Raw genomic sequence first — 14,279 nt, 5'->3', positions numbered from 1 at the left:
TAGTGTTAACTGTTCATTTTATTATCATGTGTACAAAAGTAGGATCTGAACATTCACCGTTACAGACACTTAAAAAGCCAAGTGTTTCATTCACTTGGCAAAAGCTGTCATCATAAAGGCATTGTCACGTATGATCCAGACAAAAATGTGTCCATTCAGCTTGCAGTTTATATTCAAAGAGACGGTTTTCGAAGGGTTAATTATGTGGTTTTTAGTATGGCTATGCTGCACATCAGTTTAGCTTGAACAGACCCATGCTTTAAGAAGTCACATGAAGAAAAATAAAACCAACAGTAGTTTTTTTTGTAATTCCCTGATCTACAGGCATCAGAATACAGAGATAAACTCACTGTAGACAGTAAATACAATCATGTATTTAAAAGGTACACAGAAAGCCAGAGATTAAATGAAATCATGGCAGTTCAGCACTTAAAAAACAAAAAACATTTCTTTTTTCAAAAATAAGTTAATACTGGAATTATGAGGAATTAAAATGAAAATGTGACCACCTCAAAATGTAAATACATGTTTTAGGTATTAAGAGATGTCGACGCAGAAGGCAGAGATCGCCTTCGCTTCCAGTTAAGATTGTCGTGAGCTGATTCTGGTTCTGTTCAGCCGTGTCAGTACATCCATCCGCAAAAAAATGAAAAAAAAAAAACAAAACAAAACATGGAGACAGTTTGCTCTAACCGTTGATGTGGAGCTGAACCTGTGAAACTCAACCAAATAAACACTCACTCACTCACTGACCATGCTCTTTCACACAAACAAAATCACTTAAGGCGTACAGAACATACACACAGGGCACCTTTTCAGATAATGTTGCACTTTAAAAGAGGCAGACGTTAAATTAAAAACTTTTAGCACGTTCGCACAGATCGACAACAGAACTTTTAAATGGCTTGAATAGCCGCTTAAACAGAAACGGGCCGTCCATGCGAGTGAAACAGAAGTGCTTGACTTTACTTCCCTTTTTTTTTTCTATTTTTTGGTTTTCCACAAGCATCTGATTGACCTTAACTCAGACCTTCACCTGATTCCTGAACGCTGACGCGAGGGGAACGGGAGCTCGCTGCCATGAAAAGCATGACTCAGAGATGAAATGACGTCTGCGCAAAGCTCTGGAGGTCAGAGAAACAAAAGCATGCACTGATAGCAATACATAGAAAGGTCTAGTTGAGGAAATCTGAATCAGCTGGAAGTGATATCCTGGGAAAGCTTTCTGAGATTACCTTAGCACTGAACAGTATTTTTTAAACTGAGGACGAAATGTAGATTGGATATCGTCAGGCAACGTTAAAAAGTACTAAAGAAACCATAAGCTATCAGCAGCAAATACAAAGAAAGCTGCAATTACGTTTCAATTTGACACTCTGCAGGAGGCTGCAGAAGGGAGGGCTGCACTGCACCACCTTAATGATCGCTTACAATATCAAATTTACTCTGGAGTGACATAAACCATCTCCTACATCCTCTCCCTGTATCTAGTCACCTACAGCACAACAGTCTATGCAGCTCTTAGTGCTAGAGACAAAAAAAAAAAAAATTGCTTCTTCATGAAGGGCTTCAGTCTCAACCCCGCGACACGCAACTTTTTCCACACGTCGTCAACTTACAGTCAGAAACCTCCGTGTGTTACGTTACGATTTGTCCACATCAGGAAACTGGCTTTAAAGGAAGAGCGGCAAGAACAAAGCAACTGATGAAAGGGACACAGCAGCAAACATGCAAAATGATGGTGCTCTGGTCTGACTGGACCAGATTTGAACTTTCTGGCTCACATGCAAAAACACTAAACATGGCAGAGAACGAACACTTTACTTCACCGTGAGAACACCACAGAACATGGCGGTCCTGAATGTAGGATGTATTTAAACTTGTTCACTAGCACAGCTGACCAGTGGCAGACATAGTGCTATGTCGACTTTAAAGCATTTTCCTTTCATGTTTTAACATACAATGTGGAGAAAACTACATTATTATCAGCTTATATTATGAATAACACTTAAAAAGAGAACAATGTATAGATAGCAGTGATTTCTGATTTGCAACTACATCACCCTCAACTTGGGTGTCACGTTATTCCAACTTCCAACATCCAAGACTGATTTAACTGAGAAAAATCACATGAAGTCAGATCTACAGTTGAATGGTGTAGACAAAAAAAAAAGAAAAGCTAAAATGGATTAATCATAGTCCAGACCTAAGTACGTCAGAAAAAATATAAATGCACGCCACACTTTTCAGATCTGTTGAATAAAAACCTGAAAACCAGTCTTTTCCTTCCAGTTCGCAGTTATTTCAGATGCTTCGTGGTTGTAACTGTATCTCATGAAGTTTGAAAGAAACATAAAAATTTGAGGGTGAAACATGATGAAAAGTAAAACAATCTGTTTTATAAGGCACTGGTATTAAAAATCATTGAAGAGTCCATCTTTTGCACGCTTATTAGGATGGATTTGTCACTAAGGCAAACACAATTTAAATCCTTCTCTCATGTCTCTTATCACATAACAGACTCAAAACTTTCATAGATATATAGGAAAGAGGTCGAAAGACACACTCCATTATACAAACACTATTTGATTATATGCAACTGCTGACTGCGTGGTTTTTTGTTGTTTTTTTTTGTTTTTTTTTGCAGCTTGTCAATAAATTTTGTTGATGTATTTACATGCCTGGTTGTTTATTTACATGTTTATATTAACAAGAATAAAATAAAATAGCTGTTCTGCTGTTCTTTTGTACAGATGACCTGGGCACAATTTTGTGGTCAATTTTCAATCGCCGATTTTCTAAATCTTTCATCTGTTAGTATCAATTTCATCCAACTCTAACGTCTCTTTAAACAACTAAATTTAAATGTGCACTTTTTCCCCCCCTTATTTTGGGATAAATTTCAGTAAAACATTTTGCTGTTGTTTTAAAACAAAGAATACGTATTTATGGAGTGGACATTTGAAATGTTTTAAGCCGCTTAAATCAAAGAAACTGCAAACAGTAAGGTCTGTTTATTTGTAAAATAAATGGATCCTTAAAATGACTAAGATTTCCAAAACTTCCAAGATTATTTTTTTTTATCATGTTACTAATATTAAAAATAGTTAACTACATTTTCTCCTTCTGTAGCAACTTCTACACTGAAGAGAGTATTTGTCAGCACGAGCTGTTGTGCTTAGGTATTGCCCACTTTTCCAGTCGTTTATTGTCTGATAACGGTAACTAGATGATTTATTTGACCATGTCTAATTTCTTGGATGCCGCGCATAAAAGTTAGTCTTTAAAATTGGGATGCACTGATCCAAAATTTATGTTGCCGTGTTGGTTAATAACTGATATTGTACATATTTCTTTAAAAATGACTATACTGCTCTTATTGCTTCTCTGTTTCAGTTAGAAACCCAAATAATCCTGTGCAACGACAATATAAAATACATAAATTAGTCAAATCAAACCAGTTCTACTTATCGGACCAATACCGGTTGTTGAAAACTGACTCGCATCCACTGCTACCAGTGTTAATACCAATGTATTGTGCATTCCTATTTTGAAAGAAATCACAATAATGAAGTTTCTGCAGAAATTATGCTAATATTGCTGAGGAATCTCCAAGTATCTGTGACACGGAGCTAACTACTTTTATAAACTACTTTTTTTAGCAGGTATTCTATCTTTTTTTTTTTTTTTTGCATTAGCCTATTAAATAACAAGTGTATGTTACAAAAAACAATCACATGTCTTTGCCTTTATAATGTTGTACCAATAGCAAAAAACTTTACTTTTCTGTTATAAATAAAAGAAATTATGTCATTTGATAAGGGTTTTGTTTTGCACAAAGGTTACATACTGGCAAAGTCTTCTACCAGCCCATTCCTTCCTCCTACTGTACCTTTAAAAATCAAAAGAAAAACAGCTGTGAAGAATTAAAAAAAAGCATTAAATATTTGAGCTATACATTTTACAACACAACAGAAAAAGCCCTGACGATGTTTGTGATCATTAACAGGATATAGCCAGTAAAAAACGAAGGCTACATTAGCAATAAGAGACATTTGGCAGGAGTAGACGTAAGACATTTGCTCCACATGATGCTATTAAATCCCAGGTCTAAACAAGAAAAGTGTTTCAAGCAGACAAGGCATGCTGCACTAATTTGGAGCGTGGAAGGTGATACAGCTCACTCTCTCCGATCTTAGTCGACAAAAAACCCGCTTCCCTTTTGGAATCCGGTCCAAACTAGTTCCTGTCGCTTTGCAATTTCGTTTGTCCTCGGCTGCTTTGCGAATGAATAAACACATTAGTGGAAAATGTCTACTCCTTTCCGTGGAGCAACGTGAGCATGATGACTATACAGTGAGAGTCTGCATGGACAAAGCGCTGCAGACAACTCCTCTCTCCTTCAGACTGATTCACATCCTACGTGCTTCCAAAATGAACTTTCCAAGATTTCCAGATTCAGAACGTAAGCCATGGTGTGAATCAATTTGCTGAGTAGTTTCCATGATGCTTATGGTTTGCATGATTGGCATATATTGGCAGGAAAAAGGGTTTTTTTCCCTCTTAAAGATTTCTTCTGTTTATGTGTTTCCAACACACATAAAGGTTTGTGATCATCAAACATATCTGCATGTGGATAATGTCTAAAGTTAGGATTTAATAGTTCTAAATCCTTCAAAAAAAATCGTGATCCTTTTCACATAAACATCAATGACTTTCTTTCTTATTCTTGATTTTTTTTTTCAAATATGGTCTCGTGCTGCTTTTTGAGATCTTCTAACCTGCTTCGTGTTGTCAAACAGGTTCTACTTAATTTGGGACAAGCAGTTTGACAAGTGAAAGTAATTCAAGATATGCTCAGTCACATTTAATTACAGGGCCATGTTAGTTTGGATAGCTTTTTTTTTCTTAATAAATCATTAAATCACAGTGTGAAAGCAGCTTTTTGTGTTTACTTGGTTGATATTTGTCTGACATTAATATTTCTTTGATAAGCTTACTAAAAACAAAAGAATTCTGTAAGGGGGGTAAGTAAGTTTTCATGACATTGAATATGTTAATCTGAAAACAAATGGAGCTGAATAGTTGGTGCCATAATGTGGCTTATTGTACATTAGAGTTACATTTCATTCTTTAAAATAAAATATGTTCTGAAATGAACAAAGGTCACTTAAATTATCTGACTAGTGTACATGTTCCAGAAGTTCACAGGAAGTGAACTCTTATTTGCTGAAACTGTGTTTCTGAACCATCCTCTGGTTCTATCTTCAGTCATAATACTCTGCCTTCAAATGCAGCTAAGCATTAACAAAGTGTTTATAGTGTTTGATTCCCAGTCACGCTGTTTCCTGGTTGCACGTCTAAGTAAAAATAACATTTGGTGACGGAGCAAAAGACAAACACTGAAGCCGGCTTCAACTTCTTCCTGTGCAAGTTACAGCTTGCCACACGAGCTGATGAGGGGATTTATAACTGCAGGGTGTTTTTAGATGTAGTTTGTTCTTAATTTTTTTTTTTTTTTGCAATCATTTCCAGCGGTTTTCTCAGAATTAAGGCTGAAGCTGCGAGATTACCTGTGCGATGATTTGTTCGTGGTCAGAGTCATTTTGTGCCCATAAGAAGATGCATGATGAGATTAAAGAGACGGATGGAAAAAGAAAAAAAAAAACAAGTTCATGCCTGACCAGATTAGGTTTGAGTCGAGAAACGATTGGCTTGATAACATCCTCAGATTCAGCGAGCCACGTTGTGCTACAACTGAAAAAACAAAAGTTCCTCTGAGATATGAAGTCCAGAGGAGGGAGGGGTGAATTCAGCGTTAAACATGTTTCATTTGTGCAAGTACCCTGTGCTCAGTAAAATAATAATAATAAAAAAAAAGAGTACAGTTAGCTCACTGGCAGAGCTGAGTCGTGCAAAGTCGTCCGATGAACCAGTTTTGCTTCAGAATGATCCCACTATGGCATGCATATTTAACAGCAGCTTCCAGATTCTCGGCAGCTTTGCAATCAGGAAAAGCTTACTAATCAATCATCCTGTCTGCTCCTGAAGCAGACAAGCTGTCAGTTTGCCTTTGCTTTCACGGCCAATGCAGCTGCGTCTGTCTTTAAGGTTGTCCTGGCTTCAACAAGCCTCTTTAAGCTTCCCGTCAGCATTTATGTTTTGGCTCAAACTTGCTCCTTATCGGCCCTCCACAGATGCTCCTTGACTTCCGTTGGCAGCGTGTTGAACAGGTCTTCCTCCACCACCAGGCCGCTCTTCTTCAGCAGCCGGCACTCGCCGAGCTCCACCGGGAGGCACTCGAGACGGTTGCCCCTCAGCTCCAGCTGGGTCAGCCCGGTGAGTTCCCCGAAGCGCGACGGCAGCGTCTGCAAGCAGTTGTTCCCCAGGTTCAGAGTGCGGAGTTTCTTGCACTGAAACAGCTCCGGGGGCAAAGTCTCAATCTGAAACAGAGAGATTAAAAAAGCTGTTGCCAAGAGGGGTAACAGGAAGGCAATGTTTGAAAGTTTTTATATTTTGTTGTGTTTCAGCAAATGCAAATGTTTATAATGTGAAAAGTACAACATAACTGTGAGACAGAAGGACTATGATGCATTGTTTTAACATATTTTTGATATTGCAATGTCATTGTCTTAAAATTTCCATCTTTAAGACAATGGAGGTCTTAAGACCTGAAACTTATAAAAGTTTCAGTTTTACAAGTGAAACTTAATATCAGGATTTCGAAGAGTGAGTGTCAAACTTTTTAGGTTTCATTTGTAAGACAAGGCTCTTCAAATGGTGGCCCGAGGGCCACAAGTGGCCCAAAACCCATTTCCAAGTGGCCCAAACCAAGTTTTTACTAGGAAAAACAATCCACATAATTCATTGAACTCTATCTACATCCCCCAGAATACTGTGCAGTTCTGGTTTAGATTTGACTGAAATGATTGAACATTTTGTTACCGTACTTTCTACTGATATTTATAATGTCACGGTATATACTGATATTGATTTACTGCCCAGAGCTAGTTTATGTAACTGTAAAATTCACAGCAAAAAAGTGTAGATTTAACCTCACTTGAACTGACAAATACTTACCTATTTTACCATTGCATCCAAATGCAAATGTTAACTTTTGCATGTTGGACACATGTCAAAAATAATATCTGTAACTGTCAAATTTCTGGCCTGTCGTAACATGTAATGGAGTAGCCCATATAATCCCAGTGAGAATTCGTAATCTGACAAAGTTCAAGGGGTGTGAATACTTTTGCAAAGCACTGATTACATTAGTAAGCAATAATACATAAAAAAAAGCCAGCTATTTCTGCTTCATGTCAGAATGAAACACAAACCAGACATGAAAACAGGCGCTGTCAAAACAAGATAAAAGGCTCCTTAAAATGCAGCCTGCCTCTCTGAAGTCTCATTAAGCATTTAAATCACGACCAAAACAAGACCCAAAGAATAAATCCAGTGATATTCATATTTACTTTGTTCTGATTGCTCCAAGAAGTTGATTCTCCTATTTAATTTCATACGAATCACAGCTGAAATGGGAGGCATTACCATGAATTTCACTGTTAAAATCCACTTGAACCTGGTAATATTCTGAAAGTGTAAACAAACTAGAAGAAGAAGTACAAAGGATTGGTCCTGAGCTATTCGTGGCTGCTCGCAGACCTGCTGCAGGTTATTTTCAGCAAGAAGCCACTCGAGCCAGCGCAGTAAAACAGCAGTAATAGTAGCGTTAACTGAAAACACACCATGTTGTTTGCACGCGGAGCTCGAAGCAGCATTTCTTGAGGAGGAATCAGATAGTTTTTTAATCTGAATTCTTGACCAAGTTAGATTTTTAAACCAAACGATTCATGTATTACATGGAATATCACAAGCTGTTGTGAAAAAGTGTTCTCTTAACAACAGAGGTTGATTGTCAACCTCTGTTGACAATCAAGTCAACAGAGGTTGACTTGATTATCTGCCAGGATAAATTGTCCTGCTGCGTGTTGTGAGTGTTTTCTCTGTATTTTCTGGTAGTGAGCAGCATTCATGGTTTCATAAAGTACATTAGGCTGGCAAAACTCAGAAGAAGAAAAGTCACCCCAGATCGTCACAAACCACTGTTCCTTTTTCTGAAATGCTGTCTTAGTTTTAGACCCAATGTAACTGGAAGCACGCCTTTCAAAAAAGTTCACATTTGTGTCCACAATTTTGCCCAGTCTCTTTCTTGTTTTTTAACAATGAACTCCATCCTCAACAAAAAAACTTGAGGTCTTAAGCGATTTAGATATTGTTCTGAGTTATTTTGTGACCCCCGAATGACTCATTTAGTTGCTCTTAAAGTCGTTTTTGAAGGCCAGCCTCTCCTGGGAAGGTTCCCTACTCCATTTGTTTTCTCCGTTTCTGAACAATGGCTCTCACTGTGGTTCGTTGGAGTCGTAAAGTGTCAGAAATGGCTTTTACAGGTTCTATGCGAGTGATTTCTTCATTCTGAACAGAAAACAACCAAAAACAACCAAAAATAATGTCCTTAATCACAGTTACATCATGACCAGAGCCAGTTACTCGCGCTGTCTGGGTCAGGTTAATCTGGATAGTTGTCTTTTAAAAACTGGAAGGAAAAACTGCTGAAAACTTTGACAGCAAGTAGCTTTACACAGAACTTTAGATAAATAGGAATGTTTCAGCTTCTTACCCTGTTTGCTGTCACGGCAAAATACTGCAGGTTCTGGAGGAAGCCGATGTCTGGGTGGATGCTCGTCAGATTGTTGTGGCTCAGATCCAGGAAGCGCAGCTTGCGACAGAAGAAGAGCTGGCTGGGAATCTTCTCGATCTTGTTCCTGTTCAGGTAGAGCCTCTCCAGGTTGGTGAGCGTTCCGATCTGGATGGGGATGTAGGCGATCTGGTTGTACCAGAGCTTCAGGCACACGAGGCGGTACAGGTGCTGGAAGCTGATGATCTCCTCTATCGTCTTCAGGTTGTTGTCCTTCAGGTCGATCTCCTGCAAGTTGTGCAAGCTGAAGATGGAGTGCGGGATGCGCTCGAGGTCACAGCGAATGAGCTCGAGTTCTGTCAGGTTGACCATCTTCTTGAGGCTGTTGAGCACCATCAGCTTGGTGCCCTCGTTGTTAATGGACAGCTTCTGGAGGTGCACGCCCACGTCGGTCACCACCTGAGGAAGCTTGGTCAGGTTGCTTTTCAGACGCAGCACTTTCAGGCTCTTGAGCTCCCGGAGCCCGTCGATCACGATGAAGCGATTGTTCTCGGCGCTCAGGTTTCCAGTCAGGTGCAGCTCGCTGAGGTTCTTCAGGCTGTAGATCCACAGTGGGATCTCCTTGATGTCCGTGAACTTGATGTGGAGAGACTTGAGGTTCTCCCTTAAGAAAGCCAGAGCTGGAGCTTCGATCTTAGCTGGAGTGTGGTAAAGCCACATCTCCCTCAGGTTGGAGAGCTGGGCGATGATGGGGGGTATCGTCACGTCCGGGATCAGCTCCAGCTTCAGAACCTCCAGCTCCACCAGATCGAACAACGTGTCGGGGATCCCGCTGAGCATGAAGAGATGAAGCTCCAGTTTCTCCTGGGAGTTCTTGGTGATCCGCTGCCTCAGCTTCTCTAACGTCCACTCGTTGTTGAGGTTCAGCTGCCTCAGTTTGTTCTCGCTGACCTCTGACAGGAACACGGCAAAGCGCTTGGAGTACAGAGGGTCATACTGATCTATCATGTGTAGCATGAAGGCAAAGTCGTTCTTGAGGTCGGGGATGTCACTGTAACTGCTCTCCTCGCGGATCGACTCAAAGGAGTAGCGTTTGAGGGAGCGTCTCACCATCCAGCAGAGCGTGTACATGCAGATGAGGCCGTAAACAATAACCAGGCTGATGTAAAAACAGGCCAAGATCTTGAAAAGAGTCGCCAATGGATGTGCACAATAAAACAGACGGTACCCCGTCAGTTTCTCCATGTTCACTGAGCACACCACGCTGAACTTGATGCAGCTTACATAATAGCCTGTGTAGCTAATTATCAGTATGAATTTGATTACTTTGATGATGGTCTGACGTATGTAAAGGCGGTAGACTATGTCGCCTTCCTCAACGTGAATCCGGAACTTCTTCACTTTCTCAAAAAGTGCCTTGGCCTGCTCCCCTTCCTTTTTGTCCAAAACCCCGGTCTCAGAGCGATCCACGATCCCTTGCTCGATCCTGGACTTTGTTCGCTGGAGCATGGGAACGCTGGCCTCGACATCCTCGCTCACGCTTGACGCCTTCTTATCCATGGAGCCGTTCGTTTTCCCCACCGGTTTGGGGTCGCTCTCCTCTACCACGGTTTCAGACAAAGCCCTCGTTGTCCACGGCGAGTCGAAGCACTTGAGGAGGATGGAGACAAAGTGCTCCAGTTTGGAGCTCGTGTGTGGGAATTTGAACCAGAAGTTGCTGCAGGCCAGGAAGATGAGAGTGTGGAGCAGCACCAGATAAGGGAAATACTTAGCAAACCAGTGCAGCTTGTTCTCATAGCAGACGGCGTCGACATAGTTGTACTGGTGTCGATCCAGGTCGTATCGAATGCCTTTGGGCTCTGGGGCGTAGATGCCTGTTCCATTTGGCATGGCATCGCAAGTGTCGTTGAGGATCCACTTGCAAGGCAGGCAGATCATCTTGTCCTGCGTGACCTGAAGCGTCCCGCCGAACACCGCGATCATCAGCATGATGATTGAGATGTAGTCGGTGAAAACGTCCCACCATGGCTTCAGGATGCGGTATGTTGGCTGGGTGTCAGCAAAGTACCGAAGCTCTGTGATGGGAATCATGATGGTTTATCTGTGAAAGCAGGAAAAACAAAATATTACTTCTTTTTATTTGTTATGGCTTAGAGGAAATGCACAACTTGTTCTTCCAAAATTGACAACATTTTCAGGGAAATGAATCTCAGTCTTAGCTTTCCACAACACAATAATACTTTTTTTGGTAATGATAATACCAAAAAAGTCCAGTTTTGGTATTACTGTATCTCTTAGGTAAATAACAAATTTTGCTGGACATTAAATTGTCCCAGTATTTATTGTGATAAATGATAATATTGTTGATATAGGAGTGGGATCATTTGCAAGTAATACATTGGTAATGGGAAAATAATGCAAGTTCACCCTCTTAAAGACAAATTTGTACAGAACACTAAACACTGGACCTGGAAGATTTCAAACATCCAAAATAAAACACAACAACTGAAACTAATAAATAAAGCAGAAATAAAAACCACTATTTAATTTATCGTGTGTCTAATTGATTAATTGCTTATTGTGACAGGCTTACTCATAGGAACATCTTCATATGTGTCTCTTACTTCAAACATAAGTCTTTTTGCCATATCATCATGTATCGGGTAATAATCATGTAACTTCTTTTGTGCTTCAACAATGTGCAGTATGAACAAATATGCAAATTAGCCAGGTGTTCATTTTCATACATCAAATATTGATGTCTGTTGAGTTATGATAACAAGGAAATAGGAGATACAAAAGTCATTTAGCCAAGATCTGGGTATTTCCTCATAATTAATTAATTTATAGTTGTAGCTTAATGCAAAGTTGTGAACTCACTGGAAAAGAGGAGTTATTAAACTAAAACTGGCTAATTAGAAAATAACTTTAAATAAAGAGTCCACTGGCATGCTGAGTGTGTGGTTTTTTGTTTTTTTTAACGTTACCACAGTGTGTCATTGTTGTTGCATTAAGAATTCAGGAAATTGTGTAAAATTTTAAAGAAAGGGCAGGGCAGCAGCACTGAACAACCTTAAGTTTTTCCAGGTTCTTCAGCCTATATATTTTTATCAACATAATGCAATATTTGATTTTCTGGTACAATTCATGATGAGCAATCAACAAATGGTAGGCATTAAACTCCAAAATACGTATTGTATCGTCACCCTCACACTCCATGCAGAACGTAGATGCTAGCGATTGTCAAACCAGATAAAGGAGCCTGGCAGACACAGTGCAGTTCAGACAATTTTCAAAATCAGCTTCTTTTTCTGAAATAATGTTCAAGTTTGAACCTTTGGCTTTATTTAAAACCCCACTTTACCATCTTAGAAAAATACATGGACCTTCAGATGAGCTCTGTCAATCAGGTAACTCTCACTGACAAATCAGAGCTAAGAAGAAGATGCTGATCTGACATCAGGAAACTGTTTAAATAGAAAATGACAAACTTTCTACTCAAAAAGGAAGTGAAACTTATCATGCTGATGGCAGCTTAAAAAAACAGCAAACTTTTTCAGCTGTTCATTTATGCTAGAGTATGACTGGAAGATAACAAGGAGGCTTTACTAAGCAAATAAGAAAAACAAGACTCAATGCTAAGACGCCAACAATTAAGTCTTAGAGTACATTTATTTTAACTTTCTCAATATCATTAACAACCATTTCCATCTCATAAGACCTGCTTGACCTTAATACAGACACATATAAAAAAGAAAGGTATGCGGGTGGTTTTAGTTCTCCAGATTCTCTGATTTGTCTTTAAGAACTGTAACATAATACATATGAACAGCATTCAAAATATTGTTCCAGCAGTCCTGCAATAAGTAGTGATTAATTATTTATATTGCAAGCTAGGCAACTTTACACCAGATGAGAGACAAACCACTAACAAGGCTTTACTCTTAATTTTAAAAAACAGACAAAATGGTTACAGAGTGACTCTGTAAATTTAAGCAAAAATAATTCTAATTCAAAAATACCTCATTGACCCAAAAGGGAAATTAAAAAAGCCTGGTAAGTCATTAAAAAAAAGTATTGTTAACTTGTTCTAGACAGATTAGGAATCATAGAATCTTCTATGTTGGGCTTCACTTCCCAGCAGCTGCTAAAATAGCCCTCAATAAGAAAATTCACATGGTATTTAACAACAAAACCAATTTTGTGACACAAATGGGATTCATATTCCAGAGTAATCCTGAGATTAGAACTACATCTGACACTAGACACAACATCAGGAATGTTTATAATGACAGTATGCCAAGCTCTTGATAAAGGGAAGGAAAGTGGGCGGTGGAACTAGAATAAATAAACTTTGTAATTAAAGCTGCAAACGGTGGCCTGTTGCAAGAACGTACTGATATGTTCATGTAAACTATAACAAAAAGGTTGTGTGATCTAAAAAAAATGTATGATGTTACCAAAGTCAACTTGTTATAAAATGGGGACATAAAATAAGATTTATTCTGCAAGAGTCTTATTGCTATCTGACAATATCGCTGCGACACAGAACATAAGTTTAACATTTGCTGGGACCTAAGCAGTCCCAAAGGAAGATGACATCATAAGTGTGTTCAAAAGGAGAATTTCAGCATTGGATTAAACAATCACTCTGCTCGTGAATCTCCTGGTGCATTTCTTTTAAAATAGTTTCTTAAACAGAGCAGCTATTGTCCAGGCTATGCTCTGCAGGCTAAGAGCAATGCAGGCAAGACCAGCCTTTAAAGCAGGCATGTATTTTTTTTTTATTGTTTTTACAGGTGATCAATTTCACTTGTCTATACCAGCTACAATTACAAAATTAACTTGTTGGGTTTTTATATTCAGATTATATGAAAAAAATACTTTATTTATCCCAAAGAGAAAAAAAAACATATTGTTGGACAGTGATGCTGAAGCTTAAGGCAGGAAAGATCTCCAGTGGCAGTCAGTCTGGAAATGACTGAAAAAGGCCTCTGACTGAAGACACTGTTACTGTAAGACAATCTCCTGACGGTCCTGACATGCTAACAACTCAACGTCCAGGATGTGCGCTATGGCTGCACAATATATTGAAACTAGAAAATTCCGCAGAAATTTTAAGGGGCATGCCAAAGTGTGCCCGTCGGTTTTTAATCAAGCGTTCTAATGCAAAAAATTAGCATTAATGCTAAAGAAAGCTTCAATGTAGTCAATAACCTGTGGTGAGTCAGAAACATGTTGACTAAACTGCACCTGTACCATTCAGTATGTTGAAATTAATGCATAAGCCAAAATGCTAATATTAGCGTGAAGACTAATATTCATGTAGGATGTTAGGATGTTAGGATGTGCACTGCCTTGCTGCGCAAGGCAGTGCACTAGTGGGGGCAGTAAAATGCTAAAGTTTGTGCTAATGTTGTGCACAATCTTGTGCTAATGTTAATGAACTGCCTTGCTGCGCAAGGCAGTTCACTATCCTGAGGAAAAAAAATGCGAAAAAAGCTTAATATTATTGCAACGCCTACGGCGTTGCACTAGCATGAGAGGAGTGCAGCAACTCTTTGAAGCAGTTAGTTTTTCT

The 14,279-nt window shown here is 39.3% G+C and overlaps 1 protein-coding gene across 1 annotated transcript in view; it reads right to left on the bottom strand.

Annotated features, from left to right (window-relative positions):
* lrrc8aa (leucine rich repeat containing 8 VRAC subunit Aa) overlaps positions 1–14,279 on the bottom strand; it is a 31,787-nt gene continuing 17,508 nt past the window's right edge. The window contains exons 2-3 of the mRNA XM_014997176.2: positions 8,681–10,799; positions 1–6,443 (exon numbers count right to left, since the gene is read on the bottom strand). Coding sequence (XP_014852662.2) covers positions 6,168–6,443; positions 8,681–10,789 — 2,385 coding nt within the window. The 5' untranslated portion in view covers positions 10,790–10,799 and the 3' untranslated portion in view covers positions 1–6,167. The remainder of the gene's footprint in view (positions 6,444–8,680; positions 10,800–14,279) is intronic.

The sequence above is a fragment of the Poecilia mexicana genome, unplaced genomic scaffold, assembly GCF_051168715.1.
Source record: "Poecilia mexicana isolate PSO_F unplaced genomic scaffold, ASM5116871v1 scaffold_12, whole genome shotgun sequence".
NCBI classification, from domain to species: domain Eukaryota; kingdom Metazoa; phylum Chordata; class Actinopteri; order Cyprinodontiformes; family Poeciliidae; genus Poecilia; species Poecilia mexicana.
Note: the sequence above shows the minus strand (reverse complement) of the source record. Positions and strands in the feature narration are given on the sequence as shown.